The sequence below is a fragment of the Pongo pygmaeus genome, chromosome 4 (genome assembly GCF_028885625.2).
Source record: "Pongo pygmaeus isolate AG05252 chromosome 4, NHGRI_mPonPyg2-v2.0_pri, whole genome shotgun sequence".
In the NCBI taxonomy this organism is placed as follows: domain Eukaryota; kingdom Metazoa; phylum Chordata; class Mammalia; order Primates; family Hominidae; genus Pongo; species Pongo pygmaeus.
The window spans coordinates 162,704,191-162,719,269 of record NC_072377.2 but is presented as its reverse complement, the minus strand read 5'-3'; the positions used below and the strand labels follow the sequence as shown (position 1 = coordinate 162,719,269).

General features: G+C 41.8%; 1 protein-coding gene across 4 annotated transcripts in view; it reads left to right on the top strand.

The window, feature by feature from the left end:
* The first annotated feature begins 795 nt into the window (after nucleotides 1–795).
* The window catches only part of CLINT1 (clathrin interactor 1), a 72,538-nt gene continuing 58,254 nt past the window's right edge, over nucleotides 796–15,079 (top strand). For 2 of the 4 annotated variants that reach the window (XM_063665319.1, XM_063665318.1), the window contains exon 1: nucleotides 831–1,063. In XM_063665319.1, the coding sequence (XP_063521389.1) occupies nucleotides 1,023–1,063 (41 nt within the window). In that variant the 5' untranslated portion in view covers nucleotides 831–1,022. Of the gene's footprint in view, nucleotides 1,064–15,079 lie in introns of all 4 variants that reach the window. The other 2 variants (XM_054488083.2, XM_054488084.1) reach the window with 2 other exon arrangements.

Below are 15,079 nucleotides of genomic sequence, written 5' to 3'. Positions count from 1 at the left end.
TCCCCATTTCTGGAACATACAAGATGCTCAATAAATATTTGTAGAATGAAAAGAACTGTAAAATTTCAGCAGATGGATCAAATGAAACTTAAGGTTGCTTGTAGTTTTAACATGAGCATTGATAAAAATGGGTAAGTAGAGAAGGAAGTGATGACAACCATTGCAACAAAGCAATGGAAGCAATGTGCATATTTATCCTTAAAAAACACAAACCTGTCATATATATGTGTGTGTGCGTGTATATATAATGTTGGCTTTTTAGTTTCCCGTGGAGTGTGAACTGAGTTTCTGAGGTTTATAGTAAAGCATTTAACAAGGATTTCAGGTAGTTGTCTAAATATAAAACATTGTATCATAGAATTAGAGCGGAAAAGGATTTAGAATACAAGTTCTTCAATTTTACAGGGGTGGAAACTAAGGCCTAGAGATCTAAGTGTACTTGGGCATTGGGAAATAAATACAGCAATGTGTCTGTCGATGAGGAATGCATATGCCAATCATACTTCTGTATAATCATTACTAATAACATAGCAATACTGCCTTACATTTGAAAAGTGTTTGAGTGTTACTAGATCCTGCACCAGTGGTTCTGAAACTTGAGCGTGATCAGAATCACCTAGAGGATTTGTAAAAGCACAGATCGCTGGGCCCCACCTCCAAAATTTCTGGCTCGGTAGGTCTGGTGCTGGGGACTGGGAAAGCTTAAGAGAAACCATCCCAACTCCTCTCAGCTCTCGCAACTCAACCGGCCCCGCTCGGCACTCAGGGAAAACTACAAGTCCCGGCGTGCCCCGCGCGCAGCGGCGGAAAGTCGGGCACTTCCGCTCCACGCAGCGCCGCTGCTACCGCGTCTCGACGTGTCACCGGCGGCGCCGCTGCTGTGGCAAAGGAAGGAGCCGACTGGGGGAGTTCGAGGAGGCGGGCGGCGGTGACCCCGGCCTGGAACTGCCCCGGTACGGAAGTGTTCCGGGGTCCGTGGGGAGCAGGAGAGGGAGGCGGCGGCCCGTCCCGCGAGGGGCACGATGTTGAACATGTGGAAGGTGCGCGAGCTGGTGGACAAAGCGTGAGTATCGGGGGGCAGTTGTGGCCGAGGCCCACGTGGGGGAGGTGGGAGGGGGAGAAGGAGCTGGCCTTGGGCTAGGGGTTGCCCACGTCACGCCCCCCGGCTCTGCCAGCCCCATCATGGCGGCGGCCCGCTCCTTCCCGGCCCCGGGCCTCAGACCCGCTGGCGAGGCTGGGGAGGACCCTCCCTCGTTTTAAAAAACATCCTCTTGGCCACCCTTCTCTCTTTTCCAGGCCTTCCCGTCCCTTCCCCTGTTCCAACCCCTGGGTGCCGACGCTTTGGTCATAAGGGGCGGGTTGTTTGGCTCTGGGTCACTGCCCTGGCCGGAGGACTGTCTTGGCCCCAGGCTGTGGGCTTTGCCTCCTGGGGAGCAGGGAAGGTTTGGGGGTGGGGGACACTATGCACTGGTTCCCTGTGTCCCTCAAGGTGTAGTACGGAGAGATCTTAGACCTGGTTGGGGTGTGTCTTTTACCTTCCTTGCCTCTTCTTAATTCCTAATGAACCTGAAGTGTTGGAGTGGGTGGTAGTAGTGTAACAAGTGGCTATTGTGGTCAGCCTGAAGTTACTCAAGAAGAGACTCATCCTTTGCTTTTCTAACACTAGTGAAAGTAGATCACTATATGACTTCTTGCGATTTTTTCTTCTGTTTCTTTTTCCACTACACATCATTTTTGGTGTGCTACTTGTTCCATTCGATTAAATTAAGAGGTCATTAAGAAATTTCCTCTAAAGAAAAAAAAACCCAGGTTTATATCCTGTTGATCTGCTTTTAAAAGCAGATAAAACGACCAGTACGTAGTTGATTTCCTTTAAGACTGAAATAACTTTAGTCTCTTACTTGCACAAGGAAAACCTTAACTTTTAAAATGAGTATATCAGATACAACAGTGGTTAAGTAAGGTCTTCTAGGCCAGCAGGAAATAAAGTTTAAGAATTTAAGCAGTCCTCTTCCTTTTGGGTTTTAATGATTATGCAATAAGTGTGCTGAGAAAAACAGTTGATTTGTGCCACCCACCTAACCTAAAATCAGGAAGTATAGATAGCAAACTGTTTTCTTGACACCAGGAAACAAAGTAATTTCCAGTGCTTTGTCTAATACATCAGATAGAACTTAGAGCTTGACCATATTTTTATATTTTCTATGCTACCAAGAAGGCAATAGAGTGCCTAAGGAGCACAGGTTTCGGAACCTGCAAAGCTGGGTTCAAGCTTTGTAACCTTGGGGAAGTTACTTATCCTCACAGTGCCCTAGTTTTCTCTGGTGCAAAATGAAAATGCAACGATACCTACCTTAGAATGTTGTTGTGAGGCTTAAGGGTTAAGGGATTGTATTGCATATAAAGCCCTTAACATAATATGTTTGGATTAGTGTACTTTTGAAACTAGCAAATGTTTTGCATTTAGAGTGAAATAAACCTCTTTAAGAAAGAAGCTTCAAGTTTGAAAAGTGATTTGCTTTAATAATTTTCCTTTATAACAACTCATTTGGCTATTAAGGCTTCAGCTATTTATTTTGGACTATTTATTTTGGACTATTTAGCAAAGAATATATATTCTTTGCTTTTGCTTACCAAAGATGAAATAAACTAGATCTTTTCCAGATCTAGGTTCATTGGCATTTTTTTAGTATATTGTGTAAAGATTAGGATATCAACTTAAATAGTTTTTTAAAGGCCAAAAGAAGACTAAAAGCTACCTTTTTTTTTTTTTTTTTTTTTTTTTTTGACGGGGTCTCATTCTTTTGTGTGATCATAACTCACTGCACCCTCCAACTCCTGGGCTCAAGTGATCCTCCTGCCTCAGCCTCCCAAGTGGCCAGGACTCCAGGCGTGCACCACCGTGCCTGGCACTGCCTCTTTATTTCTCAGTCAGAGGTCAGCAGAATAAAACCATTAAGAAACACCTTGTTCTCTTAGAGGACCAAATTTGTGGTACTCAAAAATTTGAAGAGGCAGTACATTGTTCATAAGACAGAAATCAAGGCAATATTCCTACTATTGTTGTACCTTTCATATTTGCTTATCACACTTGTTACTAATCTTCATGTGCTTTAGGTTAAATTTGCCATCTAAGTAGTTATCTAAAGGAAAAGCTATTGTTGAAAAATATTATCTATCTTTTTACTACCCAATTTAGGATGTAGACTTGAACCAAATTATTCAAGAACATAGAAGAATGTTGTCACCAAAGACTTTTTAAGGCTTTTGTGGGTGTCTGACACATATTAAGATTAGAACATGAGGTTAATTTACTGATGAGTACTCGGGATTTTAATTTTCATCTTTCACTGGCAAGAAGAGAAGAAATTATTCCCCCTAAATGTAAGCATCTTACAGAACCGTGGATCTGTTAGACTGTGCACCTTATAATGCCATAATAGATATGCAGTATATCCATAGAATGGCTGGTCTGATTATCAGAGGTATAAAATGATGAAGGAACTTGCAAATGAAGAAGCAGTGACGTGATTAAGGGCTAGTCAGATAGATGGATCAATAGAATGAGGGCTTATATGAGAGAAAGGTTAGGGGGTTTAACTATCTGGTTCATATTCTGGCATTACCTTTTTAATTAGTTGTATGTATGATTTGAGGCAGAATCACATGAATCTCCAGACTTTGGGTTCCTTATCTGTAAAATGAGGGGACCCAGCTAGAGTAAGACTTTTTCCACCTTTGATGGCTATTGGAGAAATGCATTTCCATCAAGGAAAAATAGTTGGAACTAGTTTTTACAATAGCAGACAAATTTTGGAGCCATTATCCTCTGTAGACAATTTAGGCTGAAAAGGGAAATTTTCTTAAAAAGTGGTAATCAATAAACGTTATACTTAAATATTTTATGCAATAAATAAGACCATGACTCAGGAAGACTAGGACTTTTAGTGTATATTGATACCCAGTGAGGTTTTACTTCAGAAAAAGAAATGTACTCTTTGAAAAATGTGTTTCCTGGAGCCACTCTTAGATTCAGTATGGTAGCGGCTCTTAAGTATGATGATGTATTTCTTTTTTTTTTTTTTTTGAGATGGGGTTTCGCTTTTGTTCCCGGGGCTGAAGTGCAGTGGCGAGATCTCGGCTCACTGCAACCTCCACCTCTGGGGTTCAAGCGATTCTCCTGCCTCATCCTCCCTAGTAGTTGGAATTACAGGTGCCTGCCACCACACCCGGCTAATCTGTGTATTTTTTGTAGACATGGGGTTTCGCCATATTGGCCAGGCTGGTCTCGAGCTCCTGACCTCAGGTGATCCACCCATCTCAGCTACTCAAAGTGATAATGATGTATTTCAAACACTGGCTTTTGAGAAAGACTTTTTCTGGAAGTGGGGGTATATTTTCCACAATCGCTGCACCTCCTGGTGGCAGTAGAGGGATTTGTTTTGCAGAATATTGTGGAACTGAGGGAAGCAGATAAAACCATAGGTCTGCCAGAGCTTGGAATGCCAGTATCTTCCCACTCGTCAAGTTGCATAAAAGGCGGTGTGGCAGGAAAGGATAAGTGGCACCATTCCCACCAACTAGGAGCACTAGTTAACCATTGTCATCCTATGACCTATCTTTACTTGTGACTGTAATAAAATTGGACATGTTTATATTTTGTCATCCTATACATGGTAAAATTGAAAGTTGCTGCAGTTCTATTTTCTCTCCAGATTTGAGGAATGTAATGAAGGTGACACGGTAGTGGTAGATCAAAACTGCTACTTATTTGTTCAAGCTCAGCGAATCCTTCTCTTTCCTTGCAAGGAGTAATATTAGTGGTAAATCTATTTCATCAGTGGCCCGCCCCCCCACCCCCTTTTTTTTTCCCCAGAGACAGTCTCACTCTATCCCCCAGGCTGAAGTGCAGTGGCGTGATTTTGGCCCACTGCAATCTCTACCTCCTGGGTTCAAATGATTCTCCTGCCTCAGCCTCCCGAGTAGCTGGGATTACAGGCATCTACTTCCATGCCTGGCTAATTTTTGTATTTTTAATAGAGATGAGGTTTTGCTATGTTGGCCAGGCTGGTCTCAAACTTGTGACCTCAGGTGATCCACTCACCTCGGCCTCCCAAAGTGCTGGGATTACAGGCATGAGCCACCTTGCCCAGCCTCAGTGGCCCTTTTTATGATAGTGATTCAAACAGCTCTGGCTAAGGTCCTAAGGCAACAGCTATGGGTAGTCCATTTTAAGTTATTCTCCTAAGCATAGCTTGCATTTTCCCTCATAAGTTGATTTTTATTGATGTATATTTGCTTGGTTTTAGTTCCTAAATGTTTAGATAATGTAATAGAGCTGTAGAAACTGCTGTTCTAGTCTCCTGATTCCAGAGGGAGAAACTTTTGCTTTTATAAAGAATAGTACATTCATTTATTTTAACAGGCAATACATTTGTTATTTATTGGATTAGTAGTCTAGTTTCTTTTTATTTTTTATTTTTGAGACAGGGTCACACTCAGTTGTCCAGGCTGGAGCACAGTGACGCAAACATGCACACTGCAGCTGGGACCACAGCTGCGCCTCCATGCGTGGCTAATTTTAAAACTTTTTTTGTGGAGAAGGGTTCTTGCTATGTTGCCCAGGCTGGTCTTGAACTCCTGGGCTCAGGCAGTCTGCCTGCCTCAGCATCCTGAAGCGCAGGAATTACAGGCAAGAGCCTTTGCACCTGGTCTAGTACTGTATTTTCTGAACTTGAAACATACAGTACCTGCCTTCAAGAACCTTGCCACTACAAATATGCTACAACTTGAACGGATTATTTTTCTTTTCTTTTCTTTCAGTCTTCAGATATCATCCCCTTTATTTTCTTTATCTTACCGGTAAATCTCTGTTCAGTTTGCTTCTTGGAATTTGAAAGCAGAGATAGTAAGATAGTTGTTAGCTTTCTAGTCTTCCCATGTCAACTTTTCTTTGAACCAATTGTAAGTAATTGTTATTGCTGAAACAATGAATTATTCTCCTCCTTTTCTAGTAACTGGACACAAGTAGATATTAGGAATTTAATTCCAAAGAAAGATGAGTTTGGTTTATGTCTGCTAGCATTTCTTAGGGGTAATTTTCTGTAGTTTAATCTATTTAGTACTACTGTCAGGGTGCTTTTAAAAAGCACTTAACTGCCTCTTATGTTTTCTTGCACGCTTTAGTATTAGTTTACAAGCAGTTTTTCTTTTTTTTTCCTTTTTTTTTTTTTTGAGACGGAGTCTCGCTCTTGTTGCCCAGGCTAGAGTGCAGTGGCGCGATATCGGCTCACTGCAACCTCTGCCTCCTGGGTTCAAGCAATTCTCTTGCCTCAGCCTCCTGAGTAGCTGGGATTACAGGCACGTGCCACCATGCCCAGCTAATTTTTATAATTTTAGTAGAGACGAGATTTCGTCATGTTGGCCAGGCTGGTCTTGAACTCTTGACCTCAGGTGATCCGCCTGCCTCAGCCTCCCAAAGTGCTGGGATTACAGGCGTGAGCCACCGTGCCTGGCCTACAAGGCAGTTTTTCATCTGTTTACTGATATATCCATTGAAAGTACTTAGCCTTTTTTATTTTGAGTGCCATTTGCTAGTAGTCTAAGGTTTCACAACGTGGCTCCACAGTTGAATCTTTTTCTTTTTCTGGACTTTTTTTTTTTTTTTTTTTTGCTTGAGATGGAGTCTTGCTCTGTCTCCCAGGCTGGAGTGCCATGGTGTGATCTCAACTCACTGCGACTGGCCTCCGCCTCCCGGGTTCCAGCGATTCTCCTGCCTTAGCCACCCAAGTAGCTGGGATTACAGGCATGTGCCACCACGCCCAGCTAATTTTTGTAGAGACGGGGTTTCGTCATGTTGGCCAGGCTGGTCTCGAACTCCTGACTTCATGTGATCCGCCTGCCTTAGCCTCCCAAAGGGCTGGGATTACTGGCATGAGCCATCGCCTCTGGCCTTTTGTATTCTTATATTATTTTCCTACTTGTTTCCAATGTTTGTTTTAGTGAAGATCACTTCACAGATTCAAAGTACATTTTTAGTACTTTTGAAGGTCCTTATATACAGTTAACTTTTTAGTCTCAGCTACCTTTGGTGACAACATATTTTACTGTTTACTCTTCTGGGTTTTTCAGGTTAACACTTCATGTGAGCTTTCCTTGTTTAGCTTAATTATGTGTGTTTGTCCATCTATGTATTTTTATAATAATTTGCTAGCCAAATATACTTTGCCACTATACTTAGGTGCCTCCAGATGGTGTTTAATAAATCTGGGAATAGCCAGTGGTTCAGAGGTGAGAATTGGATTGAAATCTTAGGTCTACTACTAGAAATGGTGATCTTATGTGTTAGAATGGTATCTTCATTTCTCTGTAAAATGGAGATGATATTTTATAGGATTATGAGGATTAAATGTGAAACAGTATAGTACTTGACATACAGTAAACTCTTGAAACATCTATTACTATTATTACTGTTACACACAAAACTGTATAACACTAGAAAAATCAAAGGAATACAGTGTTTGTGAAAATAAAGATATCATTGTCAGACTAGGTTATTTATAAGTATGTAGGAACTATATCTTCATCCATGAAATCATTATTTTCAGTGAGTACTCTCTCTTAAGACTCAGTTTAGCCTACATATAGGACAGCTCATTTAAATACCTCTGTTGTTTGTGCCTTGTATTATTTTTGCTAAATCATAAATGGCTTCTACTTTAATATTGCAAAGCATATTGCAGAAATACCCTTTCAAAAGACATGTTGAGGAATAAAGTCTTTGGAAAGACATATTGCGAATTCCATCTGCCAATTCTTAATATTCTGTTCAGCTTGTTTTGTGTATTCTCAAGATTTTAAAGTAACTGCTAATGTAAAACATTTCTAAAACATAAAAAGATTTACTTTATAAATGCAAATTGAAGCAGACAATTTATTCTTAAGAGACTGAACAATATCAAAAAAAAGAATCCTCTAAAATATGTGATACCAAGTTCATGGTGTTTGACAATGGACAAACAGTATATACAAGGACAGCACATTGGAGAAAGGGCTTTGTGGTTATTCACCCCCTCTTCCAAATTGGCAAGAAATTATTTGGCTTACCAGGGCTCTTTTGCCTGAAAATTAAGTACAGGTAAAGGAACATAATATATTCCTATGTTTGAGCCAATTTATAGCTATTTATTACTTGTGGATAGATTTAGCTAACGAATTATTAAATGTGAGTGATTTTGTTAATGTGCAACAGTGCACATGAATGGTTTATACTTCATTTAAGAAGAGTCTAGTTAGCCAATTTTAGAATATTTCATTTCTGTTTTTTTTGTTTGTTTGTTTTTGTTTTTGAGACAGGGTCTTGCTCTGTCACTCAGGCTGGAGTGTAATGGTGCCATCTCTGCTTCAGCCTCCCGGGTTTAAGCGATCCTCCCAAGTAGCTTAAGCAATCCTCCCAAGTAGCTGGGATGACAGACACATGTTACAACGCCCAGCTAATTTTTGTATTTTTGGTAGAAATGGAGTTTTGCCGCATTTCCCAGGCTGGTCTCGAACTCCTGAGCTCAAGCAATCTACCCACTGTGGCCTCCCAAAATGCTGGAATTGCAGGTGTGAGCCACTGTGCCTGCCCTAGAATATTTGTTTTGTCATGAATTTTATTTAGCTTCTCAATTCTTAGGACAGTATTTAAGTTCTAGATAACTTTAATATAAATAATCTTTTCTAATTTTGCACACACTCATCATTATGTGGTAAACGTACATGCATGCTTTTTCAACAACTGTTGAATGAAATGTTTCATTCAAGAATTCTCATTCAAATAGCCTATATTTTTATAGTAGAAAAAAGATATGCATCGAAAATTCAATTTTGGGGTTGTTTTGTTTGTTTGTTTGCCATTTGTTTTCATGCATTTTTGGTAAATCATTAAAGAACAGTGCGAGGCCAGGTGCCGTGGCTCACACCTGTAATCCCAACACTTTGGGAGGCCGAGAAGGGAAGATCTCTTGAGCCCAGGAGTTCAAGACTAGCCTGGGCAACACAGACCTTGTCTCTATAAAAAAATTAAAAAATTAGCCGGACATGGTGATGCATGCCTATAGTCCCAGCTACATGGGAGGCTGAAATGGGAGGATCACTTGAACCCAGGAGTTGAAAGCTGCAGTGAGCTGTGATTGTGCCACTGCACTCTAGCCTGGGCAACAGAGTGAAACTTTGTCTCTAAAAAAAAAATTTTTAATATTAAAAAAAAGAACAATGCAAATAGGCATACTGAGCCTTTTTCTATTAATTTTTCTCATACTCATTTTTCATTTGTCACTTTTTAAAGTGACTTAGGTTATACAGTTCAAACTACATGTCTTAATTTGTAGTTAAACCCCCATGGTTAAATAATACTTTTTTTTTTTTTTTTTTTGAGATAGGGTCTCACTTGTACCCAGGCTGGAGTGCAGTGGCATGCACGATCTTGACTTACTGCAGCCTTGACCTCCTGGGCTCAATCCATCCTCCCACCTTAGTCCCCCAAGTAAGTGGGACTACAGGTGCTTACCACCATGCCCGGCTAATTTTTTGTAGAGATAGGGTTTCGCCATGCTCCCCAGGCTGGGCTCAAACTCCTGAGCTCAGGCAATCCACCCGCCTCAAGCCTCCCAAAGAGCTAGGATTATAGGCGTGAGCCACTGCGCCCAGCCAGTAATATCCTTAGTTTGATATATTTGGCTTATAAGTTCAGTACTGAATGGGGCTTTGAAGGATGGCCTGTTTCTCATGAAGCACGTAAAATGTTTAGCCCTATTATCTGCTGTCCACTCAGCAGCAAGAGGGATTCTTTAAAAAAACCCATTCTAAGTCAAATGGGTTCAGAACTCTCCAGTGGCTTCTCATTGCTTACTGGCCTGTACAGATCTGGCTCTTTGCTGCCCCCACTCTGATCTCTTCTCCCACCACTGTCCCTCACTTTCTCTCTTCTGTTCAGTGGACCTCCTGTATTACATAGTATGCACTCACACTCGTCACTATTTTTTTTCTGTGCTTGCCTTCCCCTGTTACACATATTCATCTGCTGCCTCTGATACGCAAGTTCCTTGAGGGCAGGAACATTTGTTTTGTTTACTGCTGTATTACTAACTCTTAGAACAATTATGACACATAGTAGGCGCTCAAATATTTTTGAATGAATACATTAAATTTGGTAAGTTGATATTTATTACAGAGGATATCCTTTAAATCCAGATATTTCTAATAATAAAAGCTAATAGTTATTGAGCATTTGCCATGTGCCAAGAACAAAGGTGACAACATTGTTATGTTCAAATTTTCTGATGAGGAAATTGGGCACAGAATGCCAAGAGTGTGCCACAGATAACACATCTAGAAGATAGTCTAGATTTAAATCTAGGTGATATACTTTCAGAATATATATTTAGCAGTTTATGCTAATCTTTTACAAGACATCATGTAAACAAAAAAATTGTTATACAGGCATACCTCAGAGATATTACAGGTTTAGTTCCAAATCACTGCAATAAAGTGAATATTGGAATAAAGCAAGTCATCAAATTTTTAGTTTCCCAGTTCATATAAAAGTTATGTTTCCACTATATGGTAGTCTATCAAATGCACAATGGTATATTTTAAAAAGTACATACCTTAATTTAAAAATATTATATTGCTAAAAAGTACAGCCATCTGAGCTTTCAGCAGATATTTATCATTCTGCTGGTGGAAAATCTTGCCTCCATGTTGATGGCTGCTGACTTATCAGGGTTGTGGGATTGCTGAAGTTTGGGGTGGCTGTGGCAATTTCTTAAAATAACAGTGAAGTTTTCTGCATCATAGATTCTTCCTTTCACAGATGATTTCTCTGTAGCATGCAATGCTGCTCGATAGCATTTTACCTAAAGTAGAACCTCTTTTATAATTGGAGTCAGGCTGGGCGCGGTGGCTCACGCTTGTAAACCCAGCACTTTGGGAGGCCAAGGTGGGCAAATCATTTGAGGTCAGGAGTTCAAGACCAGCCTGGCCAGCATGGCAAAATCCTGTCTCTACTAAAAATACAAAAATTAGGCCAGGCGCAGTAGCTCACACCTGTAATCCCAGCACTTTGGGAGGCCGAGGTGGGTGGATCACTTGAAGTTAGGAGTTCGAGACCAACCTGGCCAACGTGGTGAAACCCCGTCTCTACTAAAAATACAAAAATTAGCTTAGCTGGGCGTGGTGGCGGGTGCCTGTGATCCCTGCTACTCAGGAGGTTTGAGGCAGGAGAATCACTTGAACCCCGGAGGCAGAGGTTGCAGTGAGCCAAGATTGCATCACTGCACTCTAGCCTGGGCAACAGAGCGAGACTACATCTCAAAAACAAAATTAGCCGGCATTCTGGCGCACCGCTGTAGTCCCAGCTACTTGGGAGGTTGAGGCACGAGAATCACTTGAACCCGGGAGGCAGAGGTTGCAGTGAGCCGAAATAGCGCCACTGCACTCCAGCCTGGGGGACAGAGTGAGAGTCCACCTCAAAAAAAAAAAAAATTGGAGTCAGTCCTCTAAAACTCTGCTACTGCTTTATCAGCTAAGTTGCCCACTCCAGCCTGGGCAACAGAGCGAGACTGTGTCTCAATAAAAAAAAAAAAAAAAATTCTTAGGCCAGGTACAGTGGCTCACGCCTGTAATCCCAGCGCTTTGTGAGGGAGAGGCGGGTGGATTGCTTGAGCCTAGGAGTTCAAGACCAGTCTGGCCAATGTGGTGAAACCCCATCTCTACTAAAGATACAAAAATTAGCCAGGGGTAGTGGCGGGCCCCTGTAGTCCCAGCTACTCGGGAGGCTGAGGCAGAATTGCTTGAATCTGGAAAGTGGAGGTTTCAGTGAGCCAAGATAGTGCCACTCCAGCCTGGGCGACAGAACGAGACTCCATCTTAAAAAAAATATATTTTTTTTGGCCAGGTGCAGTGGCTCACACCTGTATCCCAGCACTTTGGGAGTTCAAGGCACGTGGATCACTTGAGCCCAGGAGTTGAAGACCAACCTGAACAATATGGTGAAACCCCATCTCTGCTAAAAATACAAAAATTAGCCAGGTGTGGTGGCAAGTAGTCTCAGCTACTCAAGAGGCTGAGGTAGGAGGATTACTTGAGCTCAGGAGGTCAAGGCTGCAGTGAACAGTGATGGTGCCACTGTACTCTGGCCTGGGCAGTGGAGGGAGACATCGTCTCAAGAAAAACAAAAAAAAATCTTTGTTGTCATTTTAACAATGTTCTTCATTGGCAGTAGAGTCCATCTCAAGAAACCACTTATTTTGCTCATCCAGAAGAAGCAACTCATCATTCAAGCTTTATCATGAGATTGCAGCAATTCAGTCACATCTTCAGGCTCCACTTCTAATTCTAGTTTTCTTGCTGTTTTCACCACATCTGCAGAGACTTCCGTCACTGAAGTCTTGAACCCCTCAAAGTGATCCATGAGGTTTGGAATCAACTTCCAGACTCTTGTAAATATTGATATTTTGACCATGAATCACAATTTTTTTTTTTTTTTTTTGAGACGGAGTCTTGCTCTGTCGCCCAGGCTGGAGTGTAGTGGCACGATCTCAGCTCACTGCAAGCTCTCTGCCTCCTGGGTTCACGCCATTCTCCTGCCTCAGCCTCCCAAGTAGCTGGGACTACAGGCGCCCACCACCATGCCTGGCTAATTTTTAATTTTTAAGTTTTCTGTAGAGACGAGGTTTCGCTATGTTGCTGAGGCTAGCCTTGAACTCCTGAGTTTAAGCAGTCCTCCTGCCTTGGCCTCCCAAAGTGCTAGGATTACAGGTGTGAGCTGTGCCCAGCCACTGATATTCTTAATGGCAAAACTAGTATGGTGAATTCTTTCCAGAACGTTTTCAATTTACTTTTCCCAGATCCATCAGAGGAATCACTAGCTAGGCAGTTACAGCCTTATGGAATGTATTTTCTTAAATAATAAGACTTGAAAGTCAAAATGACTTCTTGATCCATGGGCTACAAAACGAACATTGTGTTAGCAGACATGAAAACACTCATCTCTTTGTACATCTCCATCAGAGCTCCTTGGTGACTCCTTGTCCATGTGAAATAATATTTTGAAAAGAATCTTTTCTTCTGAGCAGTAGATCTCAACAGTGGGCTTAAAATAATCAGTAAACTATGCTGTAAACAGATGCGCCATCATTCAGGCTTTGTTGTTCCATTTCTATAGCACAAGCAGAGTAGATTTAGCATAATTCTTAAGGGCCCCAGGATTTTCATAATGTGCAGTGAGCACTGGCTCACAGCTGCGTTAGCCCATGAGAAGAGATTCAGCCTGTCCTTTGAAGCTTTGAAGCCAGGCACTGACCTCTCTAGCTATGAAAGTCCTAGATGGCATCTTCCACTGGAAGGCCATTTCATCTCCATTGAAGATCTGTTTAGTGTAACCACCTTCATTAGATGATCTTAGCTAGACCTTCTGGATAACTTGCTGTAGCTTCTACATCAGCACTTGTTGTTTCACCTTAAGTTTTTCTCTTACGGAGGCAGCTTCTTTTCTTAAACCTCATAAACCTCTGCTAGCTTCAGCTTCTCTTTTGCAGCTTCCTCACCTCTCTCAGCCTTCATAGAACTGTATAGAGTTAGGGCCTTGCTCTGGATTAGGCTTTGGCTTAAGGGAATGTTGTGGCTAGTTTGATATTCTATTCAAACCACTCAGACTTTCTCCATATCAGCAGTGAAGCTCTGTTTCACTTATCATTCTTGTGTTCACTAGAGTAGCACTTTAAATTTCCTTCAAGAACATTTCCTTTGCATTCACGACCTAACTTTTTGGCACAAGAGACATAGCTTTTAGCCTGTCTCAGCTTTCGACATACCTTCCTAAGCTTAATCATTTCTAGCTTTTGATTGAAAATAGGAGATGTGCAGCTTTTCCTTTCACTTGAACACTTAGAGGTCATTGTAGGGTTATTAATTGACCTAATGTCAATATTGTGTCTAAGGGAATAGAGATGCCAGAGGAGAGGGAGAGCGGCAGGAGTGGGCAGTCAGTGGAGCAGTCAGAACACATTCAGCATATTATCAATTAGCAGCACGGTTCATGCTATCCCCAAACAATTACAATAGTAACATCAAAGATCACTGATCACAGACTGCTATAACAGAAAGAATAATGAAAAAGTTGGAAATATTGTAAGAATTATTAAAATGCGGCCAGGCGTGGTGGCTTACGCCTGTAATCCCAGCACTTTGGGAGGCCGAGGCGGGCGAATCACGAGGTCAGGAGATTGAGACCATCCTGGCTAACATGGTGAAACCCCGTCTCTACTAAAAATACAAAAAAAAAATTAGCGGGGTGTGGTGGCAGGCGCCTGTGGTCCCAGCGACTTGGGAGGCTGAGGCAGGAGAATGGCGTGAACCCGGGAGGCGGAGCTTGCAGTGAGCCAAGATCGCGCCACTGCACTCCAGCCTGGGTGACAGAGCAAGACTCCATCTCAAAAAAAAAAAAAAAAAAAAAAAAAAATTACTAAAATGCTTAATGCAAGGTTGCCACAAACCTTAAATAGGTGTGAAGCACAGTAAAATTAGGTGTGTCCGTATTTCACTATCAGAAAGGTGAATTAGTAGTATATACCTCACACAAATTAAAAATTACTTGGGAAAAATTTATAGTACTTAATTTTTATTTTATTTTATTTTATTGTTAGTATTTTGAGATGGAGGCTTACTCTGCCGCCCAGGCTGGAGTGCAGTGGCACGATCTCGGCTCACTGCAACCTCCGCCTCCCAGGTTCAAGTGATTCTCCTGCCTCAGCCTCCCAAGTAGCTGGGATTACAAGCGTGTGCCACCACGCCAGGCTATTTTTTGTATTTTTAGTAGAGACAGAGTTTGACCATGTTGGCCAGGCTGGTCTTGAACTCCTGACTTCAAGTGATTCGCCTGCCTTGGCCTCCCAAAGTGCTGGGATTACAGGCATGAGCCACCGCACCCAGGCTACAGTACTTAAGATTCTGAACCAAATTCAGTTACAGGGTGTTTTCCACATATGCACCTATCATAGAAGGAATTTTTTCTGACCTCTTGCAATATTCTGAATAA